The sequence below is a fragment of the Rhinolophus sinicus genome, chromosome 1 (assembly GCF_057876585.1).
Source record: "Rhinolophus sinicus isolate RSI-liver-muscle chromosome 1, RSI-T2T, whole genome shotgun sequence".
NCBI lineage: Eukaryota > Metazoa > Chordata > Mammalia > Chiroptera > Rhinolophidae > Rhinolophus > Rhinolophus sinicus.
The window spans coordinates 76109252-76129495 of record NC_142501.1 but is presented as its reverse complement, the minus strand read 5'-3'; the positions used below and the strand labels follow the sequence as shown (position 1 = coordinate 76129495).

General features: G+C 32.8%; 1 protein-coding gene across 3 annotated transcripts in view; it reads right to left on the bottom strand.

Annotated features, from left to right (window-relative positions):
* Positions 1-20244, bottom strand: part of PTPRQ (protein tyrosine phosphatase receptor type Q) — a 241992-nt gene that overhangs the window by 180996 nt on the left and 40752 nt on the right. Inside the window, exons 19-26 of one of the 3 annotated variants that reach the window (XM_088800966.1) lie at positions 16208-16368; positions 15309-15420; positions 14447-14673; positions 11982-12051; positions 7925-8124; positions 6515-6764; positions 4804-4932; positions 1546-1692 (exon numbers count right to left, since the gene is read on the bottom strand). In XM_088800966.1, the coding sequence (XP_088657092.1) occupies positions 1546-1692; positions 4804-4932; positions 6515-6764; positions 7925-8124; positions 11982-12051; positions 14447-14673; positions 15309-15420; positions 16208-16368 (1296 nt within the window). Of the gene's footprint in view, positions 1-1545; positions 1693-4803; positions 4933-6514; positions 6765-7924; positions 8125-11981; positions 12052-14446; positions 14674-15308; positions 15421-15740; positions 15858-16207; positions 16369-20244 lie in introns of those variants that run through there. The other 2 variants (XM_074325366.2, XM_074325367.2) reach the window with 2 other exon arrangements.

Genomic DNA, 20244 nt, shown 5'->3' with positions numbered 1-20244 from the left:
TGACTGATTTTTTTGTGAATAAGAAATGCAGAAAGAAAGGGAAATGAATGTTTAAATGATATCTAAAATAAACAATATGGCAATGCATGCAGCAATGTATTATCTATTTCTCTATTTTGTCAAATGCTGTAAGCCAGGAAAGATGACAATGAAACAATAATCTTAAATTGTGGATTCAGTGTAGGATCACCAAAATTGCTCGACTTGAAGGAAGACAAAAATTCTGAATTTATTTAATTGTAAAACATAAAAATAGAAATTAGTTGCTCAACTGGGTTGGTTGAGAAAATGCTACTGTGACCATACTCAAGGACTCCAGTCTGATGAGGGTTAGGTCACTCCGCTGTAATGGACAGCTATCCAGAAATCTGTCTGGCTTTCTTGAAAGTGTTTCAGAGCAGTTTTTAGAGATGGGGAGAAATTTAAGATCTAACAGAAAAGACATACAAAGCTAAGACTCTTCCAATAGAAACACAACGGAAAAATTTTAATATGTAAAAAAGGAGAACATTTTGCTTGTGAGTACACGTCTCTTTCTTAATCCATGTATTGAAACTATGTGCACATTAAGATTTTCATTTGAAATTGATATAAAATATAATTTTTAAGTTCTTTCAACAGAAAAATATTATCAAGGTTTAATTGTTCTTCAAAGGGGAGAAATACAAAATTCCCTAATAGCTGCTGCCCTCTAATGGTCAAATACTTGAATGGATTTATCTGACGAATGTATGTCCAATCTTTAGTTTATAGGTGCACAGTCTTGTACACACGTGTATTTAATTTACAAGTTACTGTACATTTGCCATCACACAAACAAAATCTGGAAACTTTTTCAAGTGTTAATGTAGCTGTAAAAAAATTATTGTATTCTTCTCAATAATTACAATCCCTAAATAGAAACGAAGACATTTACCAAGTTTGGTGTGGGCCACGAAAATAGGTTATGAAATGGTTCGGTTAACATTTTTTAAACACTACAGTTAGCCTTAAACTGTGATGTTTAATATATACAAATAAACAGTTTCTTTAGGAGAAAATGTGCTTTAATAATTTCAGTTCTTGCTAGTAAATTTGTACTATGCACTCACCACGGTTCCTTACTTGCTTAGAATACCCTTTTAATAATAAACATATTTTGTAATAGGTATTGGGGATACATACATTTCTCTGAACATTAGTCTGTGACAAACTATGTATTCTACATTAAATAATGTGAGTTAAACAATGTTAAATGTGTTTGTTTATGTTAATATTTCTTGAGGTTTTGCTAATATGCACTGTGACTCTCTAACAGGTTTCATACTCCATGTAGCTTCCTAACCTTCCTTCATCTTTGGTCCCTCTTATTATGAAGCATGCTATGGGTTTAATGTTTTCAGGAACGTATGTTCAGAATGTATTAGGTAGTCATCTGATAAGGAAACAACATGAATTAAATAAATATAAACCAAATAGCTTCTAATATAATATTTAACCAATATAATAAAAATTAATGAGCAAAGCAAAAATATCTCATTAACACGCTAATGGAGATGTTCTCACCTTCTGGAGGAGTGAATACTGAAATATTTGATTTGGGTCCAATCCCTGCACTGGTTTCAGCTGCAACATACACATCATACATTGTAAATGGCGTGAGGTGAGTGAATGAAAATTTAAGGTCTTTTGTGCTGTTGTCCAAAATCCGACCTGCAAAAAGCAAAAAATACCTGTGGGTTATTTTCTCATCGAGCATGTAATCATCTCACATTTAAATATAGAGCAAAGACAGCAATTAAAGCATTCGCCTATGCACTAATGCTTGTTATTACAATTTTAAAAGTGAATATATTTTAAACATTTAGCTTAGTAGTGATTGATGTCGATTTAATTAAAACAGCGGAAAGAACATGAAAATCTTCCAGTATTTAAAATGACTTTTATTAAATTATAAAGTCGTGTTCAATTACTGTGGTATTTTTTTTGACATATTTAAAAGGAAGACATTGGATTTTACCAATATGAAAACAGTGACAGTATTCTATACTCAAATTTAGTCAATTAAAATGCTAAATATTCTCATTATCCTCTATAAAAGATGCATTTAGAAAATGTTTCTAGTTTAGCTTCAGAGCAAAATTCCTTGAATAGTCCATCATCAATATTCCTTAAATCCTCAACTTTACTACTGTATAGTTCTTTCACCTTCTTGCTCTAGCTGAAACCTGGCTCTGAGGACACTGCTTCTGTTCCATTACAGCCACCCCGAATGACGGTGGTCTATTTTTCCCGAAACCCTCAAGTGACTATGCCTTCATGCGTACTCATGTGATCTCCTCGCTCCTCATTACCCTGTCATAAACCATTCTAGCTCCCTCATAAAAACCCACAGTTTTAAATTTCATGTCATCAGTGACAGCCACGAGACCTCTTTGTCACAGTGATCTTCTAACCCCAGGGTTATTCACCCTCATTCTGGATGGTTTAGCTCCTGCTTCAATACCTATTTCTTCAATGTTACCATCTTAATATGTGGTAGTTTCAATATTCCTAGAGATAATCCTTAAACCACTTTGAGCTCTGCTTAAATAATCTAGCCCTCCACCCTATCTCAGTCACTCCCTCGTGGTCATATCTTGGACGTCAGTATTAACAATAACTGCAAATCCTCCATAATCTCGATTTCATTCAGCTCTCTCTGACCACTCTTTCCTATCTCCTGTGCACTTATTTGAGAACCCTGAACCACAATCATTTAAGTCCACTGGGACACCCAATCCATTGATCTTACCACCTCTTTTATTTCATTTTATTTTGCTTGGTTCCTCACCACTTGATTTCCACTCTTTATCCATCCTCAGCGTCACTGTCAATTATATCATTGTCTTACATAAGCCTTCAATTGTCTTGCCTTTCTCTTGTTAAAGGGAGCTGAAGAAAAACAAAAACTCTCTCTGACTAATATCACTTTATTCATTACCATGTCTTACATGAACCCTTTGATGGTGCCTGGCACCTCACTCAACTTTCATATTCCAATCACTCTACTCTTCTAGATGATTATTTTACATTTTATCTTCCCTCTTCAGACTTCAAAATCTGTCTGTTCCATCATCTCTCCCATTTTACAGTCTTGCTTCTCAGTCCATTGAAAAAATTAAATCAATCAGAAAAGATCTGCTACAGAATCCCATCAACATAATTACCTGTTTACCAGCCTCTGTACCCATATACTCTACAATCTGTTACTCTGCATGAACAATCAGTGTTTTTATCTCAGATCAATCCCTACATTTGACCAAAAGATCTCACATTCTGCCTACAAAAAGACAGCTTTCCAGTAAGTCTTGCCTTTCTTTTTTTTTCAATCTTTTTTTTTTCTTATAAGAATTTTATTTGTTTTTTAAATTGAGGTACAATTGAGCTATAACACTGTAACATTATATTAGTTTCAGGAGTACAATGTAATGATTCAGTGCATATATATATATATATATATATATATATATATATATATATATATATTGCAAAATGATCACCACAGAAGGCTCAGTAACATCCATCAACATACACAGTAACAAACATTTTTTTCCTTATGATGAGATAAAGCTTTTTCTTATATTATTAATTTTCCCTTTTTTCTTCATTCACATCATCCAATAGCATGCATCATTTGTTCCTTCTGAAAAGAAACCTGCTAAATCTGTTTATCCCTATCCCCACTCTGCTTCCTTGCATTGCTTCACTTTGCAGTAAAACTCAAGAGTCGTCTGTTACCCACTGTTCCAACGCTCTTCTCTCAGTCTCTCTTAAATCCACTCCAATTAGTAATTTACCCCCATACTCCATCATAACTGCTCCTGTTGATATCACTAATGACTTTCATGTTGTTAGATGTAATGGTTACCAAATGCATCTTACTTGTTTTACCAGCCTTACAGATGAAAGAGCACCTTGTCAACATTTTGGAAAATAATACCAGGTGGAAAAGGTGTGTTTTGTGTTGTTTGTCTCTGTGTATGGGGGAGGGGAGGAAACTGGGAGAGGGGGAAGGACTACCATTTTTTTTTAGGAACTGCAAATATTTCAGAATTTTAAGAGTATAAGGTACTTAGGGATAAAAAAATAAAGATTACTCTATGATTCATGATAGAGTCATATAAGTTTCAAAATAAATAATTAGGAACTCTACTTTTTCATTCTTCCAAATAAATGATAATATGTGAGTTTATGTTATTTCATTACTAGTTGAATTTAGGCTCTTTCACAGAACTGTAAGATCTCATATTAGGAAAGAATTTTAGATTTTACTTAATTAACTTCCAATAATATAGTATTTGAACCCCTCAAAATATCTCTGATAAGTGCCCAACTCCTGTTTGTTCACAAAGATGAAGAACTTGACAATTCATAAAGTTGCCCATATTATTTTTAGAGCACTCTAATTATTCGAAGTAGTTTCCTTTTCCTAAGCAGAAATCTGATTTAACGTAACCTAAGTCCATATTTGTAATCAGAATAAGCCAAGGTCCTCTTGTTCAAATATTTGAAGATATACACCTCCTCTAATACTTCTCATCTCTCATTCTTTTAGCTTTTCCTCATCAAATATGGAACATGGATAGTGTTCTGCCATCCTTACACTTGTTTACGGTTTTAAACAAAAACTTAAAAAGCCTCAACTTCCTTATTAATTTTCAATTATTTGCTTAAACTATAGGGCCTTTAAAAAAGTTTCATACTTTTAAAAAATTGCTACTTATAACATATTTTATATAATTCTTACTCCAAAAGGCAGACACAAAACCAATTAAGACTTACCTGATGGTCCATATAATTCCACTCTATAACTAAATTTCCCTGTTACTATAGTTGGTGGTTCACATGAAATTGAAAAAGACTTTCCTGTAATGTTGCCTGTTATACAGTTTTGCGGTGGTCCTTCAGGCACTAAAATGATTATAGGGAGAAAAAAAAGAATAAATATAGGCATATATTTACAATTAAAAAGTACTTTATTATTATAAAATATATGTGATAAAACATAAAGTCAGAAAGAAAATAAAATGGCAAAGGGTTTTTTTAACTTAAAAAAGGAAAAATCGAGTAAATTGAAGAATTTGAGTAAAACATGCTGTACTATCAGATGAACTTCTTATTTGCAACAATTGTTCATTTTATTTAATGCTGCATATGACTGCCCAGTGCAAGTTTCATTCCTATATTGTTTGGTGTACGGTTACATTGTCCTGAAACATTTATGTGTACACATATATTGCATTCAAGAAGGCCTGGATATCTGGCTCAATAAACACTCTCCCTCTGGTGGAAACAGGTAAAAGGGTTAAGGAGATAACTCAGCCTTCGGAATCTACTGGCAATGATCTTTACTTTTGGTATCACTACCTGTATTTGGTTCTACAAGAAAATTCATAACCTACCATTAGAAGATTCTACTGTAACATTGGTAACATAAAAAAGTAATAATGACATTTTAAAATAGTCTATTATTTCATAGATATGTTTCTTCATTCTACCCTTTCTTTGAATTGAAGTGAAATATTCCGAATATGTTTTTCAAAACAAATTTCTTGTCCACTAAATTTTACTCTGTGTGACCCGCATGAAATTATTTCCTTTTTATTGAATAAGAAGAAGTAAGGAGTAGGGAAGAAGGAAATGTTATGATTCAAAGATTGTTTTTTAAATCGAGGAAAAACTTCAAACTTACGTATAATGAGATGATAAAAGCTGACAGCTATATCATTAGAAAAAGAAAAATGCTGTGCTTCAATGAAATTACCCTATCAATGAAAGTTTCCAGTAATCTCAACTGTTACCGATAACAACTGAATGTCTGATACTATATATTTAGTACAGTATTATGTCAGCATCTACATAAATTTACATATGTACAAATCCATAACACCGTAATTATATACTCTTTGTACATAATTATGTACTTTTTGACTTTAGTAGTAATAACATCTAATTATACTCATTTCATCCTAATACCCCACCATGAGGAATGTACTATTACAGTCTCCATTTCCTCCATGAGGACACTGCAGGGTAAAGAGGATACAAATAGGTGTATATTTTATCTGATACTGAAATGTTAATCACGTGATATTTCTGCTACTTCAGGTGATACCCTCACATTTGGTAACAGCAACATCAGTAAGAGAAGGGTATAGATGATTACAGAAGACGTAGAAGGCCACAGATGATCATGAAAAATTGCTGAGATCACAGAATAATAAAAGCTGATCTTAGAATCATGGTTATTAGCTCAAGAATCCTTTATTTTCAAATCTTTCTCATTTTAGATGCTTATGATAGTATTACAAAAGAAAACTGAAATTGAAGATGCTCTAGATGAGATGCCTATTATCTGTTAGTAGAGGGAAAACGGTTATTGAAAAGGAAGGAATGTTTTAACAAAAAGATCTATATGAAAAGCATGAGAGATTATTCTATAAGTAAGTTAACTCTTTTTTTCCCCCCATACCCCCAAAACAAGAAATCATACCTGATTCTGGTGTTCTGACAATTGTACTATCAATATAACCTGCTTCAGTTGTAACAGCGGAAACTTCAAAAAGATATGTCGTATAGGGTCTCAAATGTGTCACTACAAAACTGATAGGCTCCTTCCACACAGAGCTTATCTTACTCCGTGCCAACATGCTCGATGAATATGTGGTACGTGATGGAGGTGTAACTCTACTAAGCGTTGGAGAAGGGCTGGTAGTACTCCATAAAAAAGATTCACTATTCTCCTAGGGAACAAAATAAATAGCAACAGAAAAAAAATGTGTTACATCTTGGTGAACATAAGAAGTGTAATTCATTTCTTTTTCCTTTATGTTATAAATATTATTCTTAAATGTGTTTCTATGTGTATGACTGGTTAAGATTTTAACAGATTAAGTAACCCATTGAAGTTATGGACAAATTTGCTAGAATTATACTCTTTCATGTCTACAGTTTTAGAGCAGAGTGTATATATATATATGTGTGTGTGTGTATATATATATACATATATATATATATATATATATATATATCATTCTTTACACCATAATCTTTCTGATGAATAGGATTTCAAGTGATTTACAATAACGGTACAACTAAAGCAAAATAATTAGTGAATATTTTAAAAATGTTAAAAGTGCAAGAGCCAAAGAGATTAAATATTTTCCAGTTTGTGAAATTTCAAGCACAGGTCGCTTTTCTACTGTTATTGTCATTTTTCCCCCCTTAAGCACTCAAAAGATAAAGCCAATAGCATGTGTTGTGTATGTTTGCGTATGTATGTATATATGAGAAACATATCCTAATTTTAAAAAGAAGATTTTGAGACTTGAAGTATTTAAAACAAAAGTAATTTTGTTGGACTGTTTCTTCATCAATATTATCCCAAAGATCACCAAAGTTATCTTTGGAAAAGTATAATTACGGTACTACTTCTAGGGATTTCCCATTAATTATGAGAGTTATAATAAATTATTCACCAAACATATGCACAACAGAAACAATTTATTTCCACAAACTTCACCTTGACTATTCCCATTCCCTCCCCTCCTACTACATATATTTTCCAGTTATAGCCTCCACTTTCCTACATCAGGGCTTTACAAAGTATTCTTCACCCCAAATGTCCCCTCACACAATCTCCGTCTATCACAAATGCTACTTCTGCCATGAAATGTTTCTAGAGCTCCCTAAATGATTTTAATGTCTTACTTTTGAATTCTCAAACCCTTTTCTTATTCTACCTTGAATATAGCCAGTTGTATATAACGTGATAATATAACCTAGTACTATAATCAAATAGCTATACTTTGGTAAAATATATAGTATCCAGATGCCAGAAACTGCAAGATATAAATTTTTACTTAAAAATTTGGAGGCATAGAAAGTGTTCCATGGTACTTACATTACATTCTGGCAATTTCCCGGTCAAAATGTCCTCTACTCTGATTGAGACATCCTTCACTACTATCCCACTTCTGGCATGTTTGACACTAATCTTGAAGCTGGTAATTTTGCCATTTGGTTGCCGAGGTAAATACCAAATCAGGTTTACTGCTGAATAGTTAAACGCCTCAACCGTGAGATTCACCACCTTTCCTGGAGCTAGAGAAGTGAGAGAGATTGAAAGGGAGGGAAAAAACTGTTATAAAACTTGGAATGCCACTTACATAATTTTGGGATATTACATTTCTCATGTTATATGAAATTAAACATATACAATACATTGGAAAAAATCTACTTGGTGACACTTTTCGAAACATATTTAATTTACTTTTGCCTAAAATAAATAACTAGAAATTAGGTCCATAGAATTGAGTTTAAAAGTCAAATAAGCTTTACTTGTCAACACAGGCATTGATGATCTTTTCCAAATATGTCTGAAAAAAATTAAATAATACTTGTTTGTGAATATACAAAAAATTTAAAAAATGAATCTCTTCCTAAAATATTTTGGAATTATGTAGATTCCTTAGATAATGAAGAAATGGGAAATTGAAACAATTGCCCAACCATTTGTATAAAAAAAGCATATTTCTGTAATATATCTAAATTTCTAGTGTCTAACTTAAAGTGGATACCATTCAATTGGTTGTGGTTATTATATTTTGAGTTTCATGTACCCTCAAAATTAACTTCCATCAGAATTCATGATACTTTGTTATCAATTATTAATAATCTGCAATAATTATCTGTGTGTTACCTTAATTGGGATGTGAGAAACATGAGGCTAGAATGAAAGAAAATTATATCCATTAATTTCCAGGTAAACTATGCAAAACTGACAAAGTAGAGTAAATAATCAAGATCCTTTAGAATATTGAACAAACATGACAAGTCATTATTAAAAGAAATCAAAACAAAACAAAATGTTTGGGGTAAAGTATTATAAGTGATAGCAGAGGTGCCTAGTATTAACAAATAATGGAGTTTAGGTGTACATTGTAGAGAAGAATGCCAAAATATGATTTCCAAATGAAAGCCATATATATTATAAGAAAGTTAGGTCCTGGGAGAGAGGGCTGCATATGAATGACCTGACTTAAGCAGTAGAAACTAAGAAACTTAGACAGCTGCATTTTAATGGGGAAAAAAATAAAATTATTTGGGGCTGATTAATCATTAATAATAGATAAAATAATGGACGGGAATTTTTTTTTCTCCAAGGGAAACTGATCAATGGAATTAATTAAAGCTTAAGAAGAATAATGACAATATAACTGTCTGATACTAAAGATTCAACACTTAAATTTCTTTTGGCTAGATAAAATATAATAAAGCAAAAGGAAAAAGGTTGTTAAACATATCATTCCATGGATTTATTAAAATTATAAATTTTATCATGAATTTTTTAATTGAATATATTTGGCATAGACACTGAGTAAACTGAAGTTGTACAGTATGTTAATTTGATACATTTATATACTGTGTTATTGCTGTTGCAGCAATATTTAGCACCTGTATCACATTACATATAGTACCATATTGTTGTCTGTATCCATTATCCAGATCTCCATGGCTTATTTACTACCCGCTGCAAGTTTGTACCCTTAACAACATCAATCTTATTCTCACACCCTCTTATCCCCTGGTAACCACCATTTTATTCTCTTCATAAATCTTAATCATCCCTTTAAATGTATTTGTGTAAACTATACAAATTTTTACAAGTATTCCTGATATATATATATATATATATATATATATATATATATATATATATAAAACAAATTTCAGATAAGTTGACACATTTCCAAATGGGCTTTAACAATAGTCATAGGGGACTACTCATGTGTAGAAAAATTTAAAAGGTAACCAACATTTTATTAAATTCCAAAGCATGATTTTTGAAATATTAAGAAAAGTAGACCAAATACATTAATAGGTTTAACATTACATCTCTTGAATAACATTTAGTGAAATTAATTACATCTGTTAAAATTTTTATTAACTTGCATTAAATTATTTTTGTGTCAGTAAAATGTGTGTTTTCCTTTTGGGACTTCATGGTGTCTGAAGAAAAATTCTGGCTCTTTTCTGTAGTTGGCATGTGTTTTCCTATTTTAAGTATTCTAGTTTTTACTTTTGGACTTCTATGTGTCAAAATCCCTTTGCTTCTTGATTTTTATACAGTGAATTTATCCATCTTGATCCAAGTAAAGACTCAGTGCTGAAGTACCAAAAGTTCTGTTTAAAAAGTCATTTTATCTTTCAGATAAGTATTTTCCAACACTTTGAGGACATATCTAGACATATTTATATGCATAAATATACAAGTATGTGAAAGTACTACAACTTCTCAAAGTGTACTCCCTACAAAGCATACATTTATTGAGCCAGGAAAAAAAAAAACCTGTACAAATCCAATACAGAGACTTCTAAAAGTATTTTCCCGCATTTCTAAGGATCTATCAAGTTGGGAATGAAGATGCAAGAGATATTTCTAATATTGTAAAGCCAAAATAAATTCTTTGTTTACATAAAATAATGCTGCATGGGAGGTTAAAAAATTTGAGTTTTTGTGCTTGTGGATGGAACATTAGCTCAGCATGGTATAACTGGTTAACATGTACACTCTTCCTAAGAGTATTTTTATTCATGGGGAAAGAAATGACTTCTTATTCGACAATAATAAATGCAGGTGTTTTTCTTTGTTTGTTTGTTTTTCCCAGAGAAATCTTCCTTAAATTTAGGTTTTATGCAGCAAAAGTTAAAAAGGGGTATTTGGGGGGGAAATTGGAAATCACCAATCTAACTAAATTTAGATTTACATTATATTTTTACCTCTTTACATTTACCTAAAAAAGAAAGAAAAGAAAGAAGGATAGGGTAAGAAGGATTATGTAATTATGCGATTTGCCCAAGAACACACAGCAAATGAGAAACTGTAAGACACATTGTTCCAGGATTATTTGCACTATATCCTATAGTTTCTCTAGTGTCTCTCAATCACAATTTGCCAAGAGAGTTAATATCTCTACAAATTATGTCAGTTTAGCAGAAGTATGAAATATATAAAGCTCAAAAAGAAGATCAGTGTGACTGGAGTAGATAGAGGAAGGGAGAGTGATCTAAGAGATGAAGAAAGAGAGGGGAAAGAGCTGACAGAGCACTGAAGGCCATGGGGGTGACTGAGGGTCTTATTCTGAATGACATACGAGCCATGTTAGGAAGAGAGAAGTCACAAGAGTCTGGCTTATGTTTCAAAAGACAATGTGCCCTTATGGAAAGAGTAAACTGTAGGCACATAAGTTGGAAACAAGAAAAACAAGGAGACTTTCAATTGTTCAGGCAAGAAACAATAATGGATTAGAGTGACTGGCAATAAGGTGAGATTCAGGATGTATTTTGATACAGCTCCGTCTGGATTTGCTGATATATCAGAGTGTACTGTGAGAGAGAGGAGTACAGGGCGACATTAAGATTTTTTCTCTCCACCACTGGAACAATGGAGGTGTCTTTAAATTGGTTTGGTAATGACTGCATGTTATGGATAATTAATATGATAACCATTAAAACCCCTATTTGCAAAAATTTAATGTCATAAAAATTCTTATGGTTTAATGTTAACAGGAAATAAATATGCATAAATGGCACAAGCCTACTTTAATTAATATATAGTCATATAGACATATATTCAAGAGGGGAAAAAAACAGCCAGAAGAAATGCACCAAAGTCATAACAAGGTTTTTTAATATAACGAGGCAATGGATAATTCATTGCATGCTTGTTTTTCATTTTCATTTTTTTTCAATGTTTTCTAAGATAATACTGTTTTTATAATGAGAAATAGAAATATATGTTTTAATGGGTAAATTAACTACCCAAAAAATAATTGAATGGCCATGCTGTTGAAATTTTTCTGCATTTTAGCACCATATTTTGTATACATTCTTATTTGTTTTAAATGACAAAAACTCATAACTAAGTTAACTTAGAATAAATGATTTAGGAAAATTACCGCTTTCTGCAGTTTGGAAGAGAAATGGGTCACTAAACACTCCAACGCCAGCACTGTTTTCAGCAGCAACCTAGAGTAGATCAAAACGGTTATATTCAAGCTTTTTACTCTCTAATGAAACAGAATCTGAAATAAGAAAACTTTGACTTGTCTTACTATTTGATAAATGATAAAGACACTAGTCCATCTAATTCCTCCAATACTCTCAAAGTGTAAGGCTGGTAGAGAGCTATCCCATATTTCTATTTCCCCAAGGGTGTATTTGCAGCATAGTTTGAGTCAACAGATTTCTCAGATTACTAATGGAAAAATTAATAGTCAAATTTTATAGTCTACTAATAGTAATAATAATGATTACTACTTATGGGCAACTTCTATGCACCAGGAAATCTCCTAGGGATTTTATACATCTCATTTTAGCCACATAATCAAAACATGAAGAATTGTTGTGAACATTTTATAGATGAAAAACCCGGTTGAGAGAGGTCAAGTAACTTGACCAAAGTTATACAGGAATAAGTGACAGAACCAGAAGTCAGTTGAGGTTGTGCTTATTTTTAAAGCTCAGCCTCTTTCCACTGTAGTCACTCCATGCAAGGTACTAAAATGATTTGTGTAATAAATATGAGACCATATAGATGGAATCTGGCTTTAGAGGTTACACTCTAATCAGACAAAGAAATACTCAGAAAAACAACTTTAAAAATAAGTAAGTCTAATGAATCATTTAAGTACTCTAGAATTTAAAAGATGGGAAAAGTCTTTTAAACTTGGATAGTCTAGCCAAACAGACTAGTACAGGCAGAGAAAAATGTCCTAAGTGAGATCAAGACTCTTACGGTCTTCCAAATGCCATACCTAGAGTCAGACAACCTTGGTTTAAATTGCAGCTCTCCCAATTCCCAGGTGAGCAGCTCTAGCCAATTTATTTAACTGTTCTAAGTCCCATGTTCCTCTTCTTTAAAATGGGAATAATAATGTATCTATGTCATAGGATTGCTCTGAGGACTAAATGAAATAACACATGTAATGCACTTAACCGGATTTTCCCATGATCATGTAGATTTGATACCTACATTTCAAGATATCAAATGTACCATGCCAAACACCCTTTGGAATTCTGTAATGGCTAACATTTGTTTGAACAGTGTATAGGTCACAACAATGATTTATAAAGTATGGGATGAAAAGAAGAATAAGGGCTTCTCAATAGTCTGAAATAAGAGAATTCAAAGGAATAAAAATTTAAAGTCCATAAAAATAGATCTAAGCATAACTAGATTGGCTAAATCACCTTTCTGTCAGCAATTGCCTCTTATATCACATTAAAATTTTATCTTTATTACCTTCAGTAGTGTATTTTCACATATAAATTAGTCCGAATATGTGCTTGCTGATACAGAAAATATCTGTAGTATGTCATTCTCAGATGTCAGTTAGAAAAAGTTTTCTTACTCTTTAATCTATGCTTTTGAAATGAAATAGCCATCAATAATCTTTGACTTTGACCTTTGCATCAGTAAAAGTTTGATTTTTACTTTTCCATTTGGGGGATCCCTACTATTATTGGTATATGTTCTCTAGTTCTCACTGTGTTCTTTGATTCCGCAAATAGCCATGCTTCCAATACCAAAAACCCTCCAGGCAAAATCTCTCTCCTGTCATTTCTTACCATCTAGAACTGTCATCTCAGTTATGTATGATCACATATTTATACAGCTCTTACAGATTTTGTTCTCTATAATCAGTCACCTATAATGCTCAAAGAACATACTGATGTTGTATGGAAAGCAGAGAGGAGAGAGAAGATATCTGTATTCTTCACTATCCACTAGAAATATCACAGATCTTTCTTAACTGTAAGCATTTTCATATGGCCTAACTAATTTGGGATCATTCTTTAAGGTTCTTCCGCATTTAATTTTTAAAGAAGACATTAAATTTTGCATATTTAACATTGTAAAGGACGAAATATTTCTATAAACACAAAGACATAGTAAATATTCAGGAAATATTTGTTGAGTGGAACTGAATTGAATTCATTGTTCTTTCAGAAATTGGCTCATTAGAAATTTCCTTCCTATCATCCAATATTTCGGTAACAGACATACAAATATAACAGGATTAAGAGAAAAATAACAAAGCTAACTTTATGTTTAATAAAAAAGTATTTATTTTCATTTACAGAGCCCAAATTATTTCATTTAAACTTGATTTATTCATTGAAAAAGTCACTAAGGTAATTTTTTCAAATAGATAAAGTAAATAAATGCACATAAAAATAAAAAGGGATTACATTTGTTCATTTTAAAAGCCCAGATGGACACTGAGGCCATGATTCAATGATAATTCTTCAGTCATTTGATGTGTGCAGCTGTAAGGACTTGACCAGGTGGGAAAAACTCCTATACTTTTAAAATGGATGAAATATTTTAATACTAAGTGATTATTAATGAAACAATTACCTTGATTTCATACGTTGTTCCAGGATTAAGATTAGTAAGAAGAACTTCCAGACTGTCTGGCTTTGCTCTAACTTGTGTATATACTGCTTGCATCCATGGACAAACTTCCTTATATTTCACAACGTAAGAGATAATCCTTCCATTTGGATTAGGTGGTGTATTCCAAGACAGAAGAATCCCAGCAGATCCAACTCTTTCTCCTGCTAGGAAGACTGGAGGTCCTGGTTCTATTTTTGAAAAGAAATGTATTTGCACAATCATAGGTGGGAAATGTATTTACAGAAGTTCCCAAAGACTAATGGTCTCTTAAATGTGAGTTTATCCTCCCTAGAACTTTGCTACCATAAGAAAAATAAAAAGATTAAAGGCTGTGGGGAATACCAAAACCATTCTTTTATAAGAATGTACAAAATGGAATGCTACTAAATACCACATGCCAAATATACTTTTGATGCCAGATCATTTTCAAAAGAAACTTACTTGTGCCAGGCTTACACACAAAAACTAAGAAAACAAGAAACAGCCTTAAAAACTCAATAATTCTTCCTGAGCAAGTGCGGTGAGTTTATTTTCATGGCTCTGTAGTATTTAAATATCACAATTAACAGTCTCTGGTCCATTTCACAAACAAGTATAGAGTAATTATCTTTACTCTTTGAAAGTAAAGGAAGCTAAAGAACCAGTAAAAGGCAGGTTCTAAACAGATCACCTTCTTAAGTTTCCGTTCTGCTTTAATTACTAAACTATTTTCATGCATATAATGCACATATGGCTAATATAAGTATTTCCAATCAATAAAATTATATTGGCTCCAAATATTATACTGGCTTCATTAAAAAGGTAATTGAAAACATGTACTCACTCGTTACATTCGTTGTCACTATCCTACTAACAGGTGAGCTGTATGTTGTAGCAGAAATGGAAGCGATGGTTACGTCGTACCTAGTGCCAGGAATAGCATTGGAAACATCAACCTAGAACACCAAAAACAAACATTTGCATTAAAACTCTTTCTGGAAAGCAAGAAAGCTAAAATAACAAATCTATCACAATGAAAAAAGTTACTTTACTATCTGCACTGTTTAAAATATTATTGGAAAATAGCAATTTCTTCTATCACAGAACTTTACCAAATAACATAACTAACACTTACAACACATACTGCATTATCAAAGACTAAATCAGTATTTCTGGTTATGCTAGTTCATTGTCAGAAGAAACAACTATTTCAGAATCTTAAGAAATCTATAGTTCATTGCTTCGCCCTGGCTTTTAAGAGTTTTTTTGGAAATACCTGTGTCTCTGAAGTTCCAATAAAAACTAAAAGAAAAATGATAAGAAAATCCATCATATTACATTTTTCAGGCAGTGGAATCACATTGATGGCTCTAGAGAGAAATGTTGCCCACATTAATGATTTAAAGACAGATCCTCCTGGCACGTACACAATTAATGAGCCTGGATTACTCAATAGCTCTGCCCTTTCTTTGTTAAACTATTCATGAACCCTTGGATGGCTGGCTGTAGGTTCAGGGTAGACTTTAAAAAAAAAAAAGCATAGATGTTGCCAAGGTAACAGTCCACCGATGCTGAAACTTACACTTGTGAACTCAGTACCAGTGTTTTGGTGTTCATCTTATGCTTTTAAAAATGCCCAAAAAAGTAAGTTTGCATAGCGGAAGAGTTTCATAAAGAACTTTCCTATGAGGGCCAAATATAAATACAAGTTGGCTCGGCAAATATGATAATGAAAAACTATACCTGATACTCTCCACCGCCAAGATCTTTGATAGAAACAAAGCCACTGTCAGGAACCAGATCCACATGAAACCCTTCCACATGGCCAGAGGGCAGACTCCAGTGCAGAGAAAAGGAATGTGCGGAAATATTGAACGCTTTAAGTTTCTCGGGTTTTGCTGGTTCTGATATTGAAAAATAGAGGGTTGAAATAGAGTTATTCTCCTAAAGCTTGGGGAAAAAAAATGAAAATTAATAGTCTAAAGGTTAAGTTTCAAACTAATTACATTGCTAGAAAACACTGACTCCTTTATCTCTAGCTATACGAAGGTGTTAGGAATGTATATCTTTAACAACAGCTAGTTATTAATTATAATGATCAGAAATAATATATCAATTTATAGATCTACTTCTGGGATATTCCTTATCTACTAAAATATTTTGGTTTACCAGACTGTTTTTTAAAGTTTAGGTTCTAATAGAAAAACTGAATCATTTTAAAGCAAAGTAAGTACAAGTTATTTATCCAATTCCCTGGATATTTACCAAACAGAAGATAACTGAAAAATAAATAAATAAATAACCAAAATCTGCCACATTTTTTAAAGGGTGAGCAATTCTGGTAAATATTTAGTTAGTTGTTTCCTTTAAAAGAAAGCTAAGTTTTCATGTAGAAAAGGAAATACGATAGTCTTTAGACAGTAAATTCTAATTGCCCTAGCCATTTCAACCATATTTTTCTCCCTTTGCTTCCACTGTTTCCACAGTTTTGTTTATGCTGCCTGTACCTCCTTGAAGAGAGTTTTCTACATAAAGTTCTTCTGATTGGTTGCCAATAAGTCAGGGTTTCACTCTGCCTTATCTTTAGTGTAGATTCCAGACAAACAATATATGGGAGGGAGAGAGACTATGAAGCCAACCATGTAAAAAATATACCTGATACAGACCTAATCTAACACTATTTCCAAAGGAAAGGATTCTGGAATGAATAATTGAACTCCACTTATCAGTTTAAATCCCCCTTCCCAGAGATGATTTGTAATGTATATAATTTCACAATGTACATTTCCTAACAAAACTGATAAGGACACATTACACAAAATAGAAATCTTAACATAACAAGTAAATTTCTCCTTTTTTGTGGGGGTGAAATATTTTTAGAATGATTTTTCTTTATCCCCTTTGAAAAGTTCCTTTAATGCTTATCATGCTTCCCTAGTACTTGAAACTAATCTCAGTCAATTAATTTCCACCAAAACATTCTCAAAGTTACAATCATTCTTTCGGCATCATCTCTAAATTGTTCATGTAATGAACACTGCAGTTTTATAATAACTCTTTAGAAATATTGTAAATCCAAGGTAAAAGTTCAGAGAAATGCCTCGTTTGTGACAAGTACAATCTCTTTCTTGTACGTAGCTGCTAGCATTTTCCCTGGATCATTCTGCACACAGACCTAAATCTCGGTTTTCTGAGGCTTGAGAGAAAAGAACTTGATTCTCTTCACCAGGGCACATTAAAATAGACAAAAGTCTAACATGACAAAAATCCAACCAACCACTGCTTACACTTACTGATTTATATGAGGGTTAATACTATTTCTTCAAGGGTCACAGAAAGTAACTGATATCTATGAAGTCTTAGGTAAGAAATTAGAAAAAGACCTCAGATGAGACTTTGGAAGAAAAAGGAAGATTGGAGAAGTTAAGGTCTGTTTACTGAGATGGTGGTGAGATAGGATGCAGTTTCCTAGACTGTGGTTTAAGATTACACACTGACGAACTCTTGGCTAAGGATGAAGCGTGTCTCACCAAGAGGAGGAAGAATATATTTGTCTGGAAATTTGCCAATCTGATCAAGACGGAAGGCCTGAAAACTGCAAGACAGTTTGGTAAAGATCTTTCAAAGCAGAGTGGAAAGAAGCCCTGGAAATGAACAGAATTTAGAGTAACTGAGAAAAGCCAGCCAGAGTTTCTGGGATCACTTAAGAAAGAGAAATAATCTGATGAACATGCAGGCCATAATAAAGATTTCAGATCCCCCCCCCCCCCGCCAAATGCAATGGAAAGCCATAAGAGAATTTTAAACAGAAAAGCAATCTGACTTTTTATTTTTTTATTTTAAAAGATTACTCTGGAATGGTAGATGCTTTGGAAAGAGGAAGAAGTGGCAGTGAGAGGCCAGTTAGTGGGATATTGTGGTAGTCTGGAAAGAGAAGAGTGAGGCTTGCCCTCAGAAAAAGGCAGTGGATCTCAAGATTCATCCATGTTGTTGCAAATGGCACTATTTCATCTTTTCTTATGGCAGAATAGTATTCCATTATATATACCACATCTTTATCCAATCATCTGTTGAAGGACACTTTGGTTGTTTCCATGTCTTGGTCACCATAAATAAAGGTTGAATTAACATTGGAGCACATATATCTTTATGGATAAATGTTTTTTGGGTATATACCCAGGAGAGGGATTGCTGGGTCATATGGTAATTCTATTCTTAATTTTTTGAGGAACCGCCACACAATGTGTAATATAGATGATGTATTACAGAGTTGTACACCTAAAATCTGTGTAACTTTCCTAACAATTGTCACTCCAATAAACTTTAATTAAGAAAAAAAGAAAACGGCAGTGGAGATCAAGCAACGCTAAAGCGTTGAGGAAGAGGACAGCTTTCTGGATATGAGTTGGATGACTCAATTAACTGGAAGTAGACCCCATAATAAATACACAATTTGCACGCCATAGAATTTAGTCTCTCAAAAGGTAGGAAAATATGAAATAAGAATATTACCCTCAACCAAATTGTTACTTAGCAATAAAAACCAGAGGTGGATATGTTCAGAGTTTTAAGAGAACAAAACGATCACATAGTATTCAATCTAATTAGAGCCAGCAAAAGGAACCCTAGGTTTAATTAAATATTTTTAGACCATAATTTTCCAAAAGTTAATCCTCAGAACCCTTAAATCCTTAGAATTAAGTAGCTGTCCTATGATCAAAACACTTTATCAAATAATTCCTTTTTCATATTAAACAGTTTTCTTTATTGCAGGATGTCTCAGAGACTTAAATATGCTTAAGTATATCTCTTTTGATTCTTTAAAGAAGTACTATCTAATAAAAATATAATGTAAGCCACAGTAAACAAGAGGAACATGTTAACATTAATTGTAATGATATGTCTTATTTAACTCAATATATCAAAAACATCATTTCACATATAAGCAATATAAAATTAATGAGATGGTCATTTGTTTCATACTGTCTTAGAATGTGTCTTTCCAAAATCCTTACCAAGTTTATGATATACTATGCACTGTGCTAAGCACCTTCTCACATTGTTTTATGTACCAGTCACAACAATTCATAAGTAAATACTATTATTATTGCCATTTTAAAATGATAAAATAAGAAACGAAAAAAATTAGGTAACTTTGCCAAGGTCTCAAAACTAACAGGTGAATGGTAGAACCAAGATATAGTCCCAGGAGCAATACCTTCAAAGCTCTAGGTTAATTAAGATTATAAACCTATAACAGAGATCAACCTCAATTACTCAGATAGGCCAATCCAAACGCGTAGGCTCTTAAACGTGGAAGCAAAAGAATAGTCAAATGTTATGGGAAAGAAAGCAGGAGATAATTGAAGAATGAGTGCAACTCAACCTTCCTGTACTGGCTTCAAAGACGGAGGAAAAGGTTCACAAGCCAAGAAATGAGGCATCCTCTAGAGCCCGGATCAGTTCTCAGCTGACAGCCAGCAAAAACATGGTTATCTCAGTCCTAAAACCTAAGGAACTGAATTCTGCAAATCACCTGAAAGCACAGACCAGGATGTTCCCCTAGAACCTACAGAAAGGAATACAGACCTTTTAATACCTTGATTTTAGCCTGGTGAGATCTATAACCTACAGAATATATAACCTACAAAACTATGACATTTTAAGCCACTAAGCTTGTGGTAATTTGTCACAGCAGCAATAAGAAACAAACACAGTATGTAACAGCCACATAACAAACGTCCATAGACTGAGTTATCATCACATCTCTGTTTTGGATT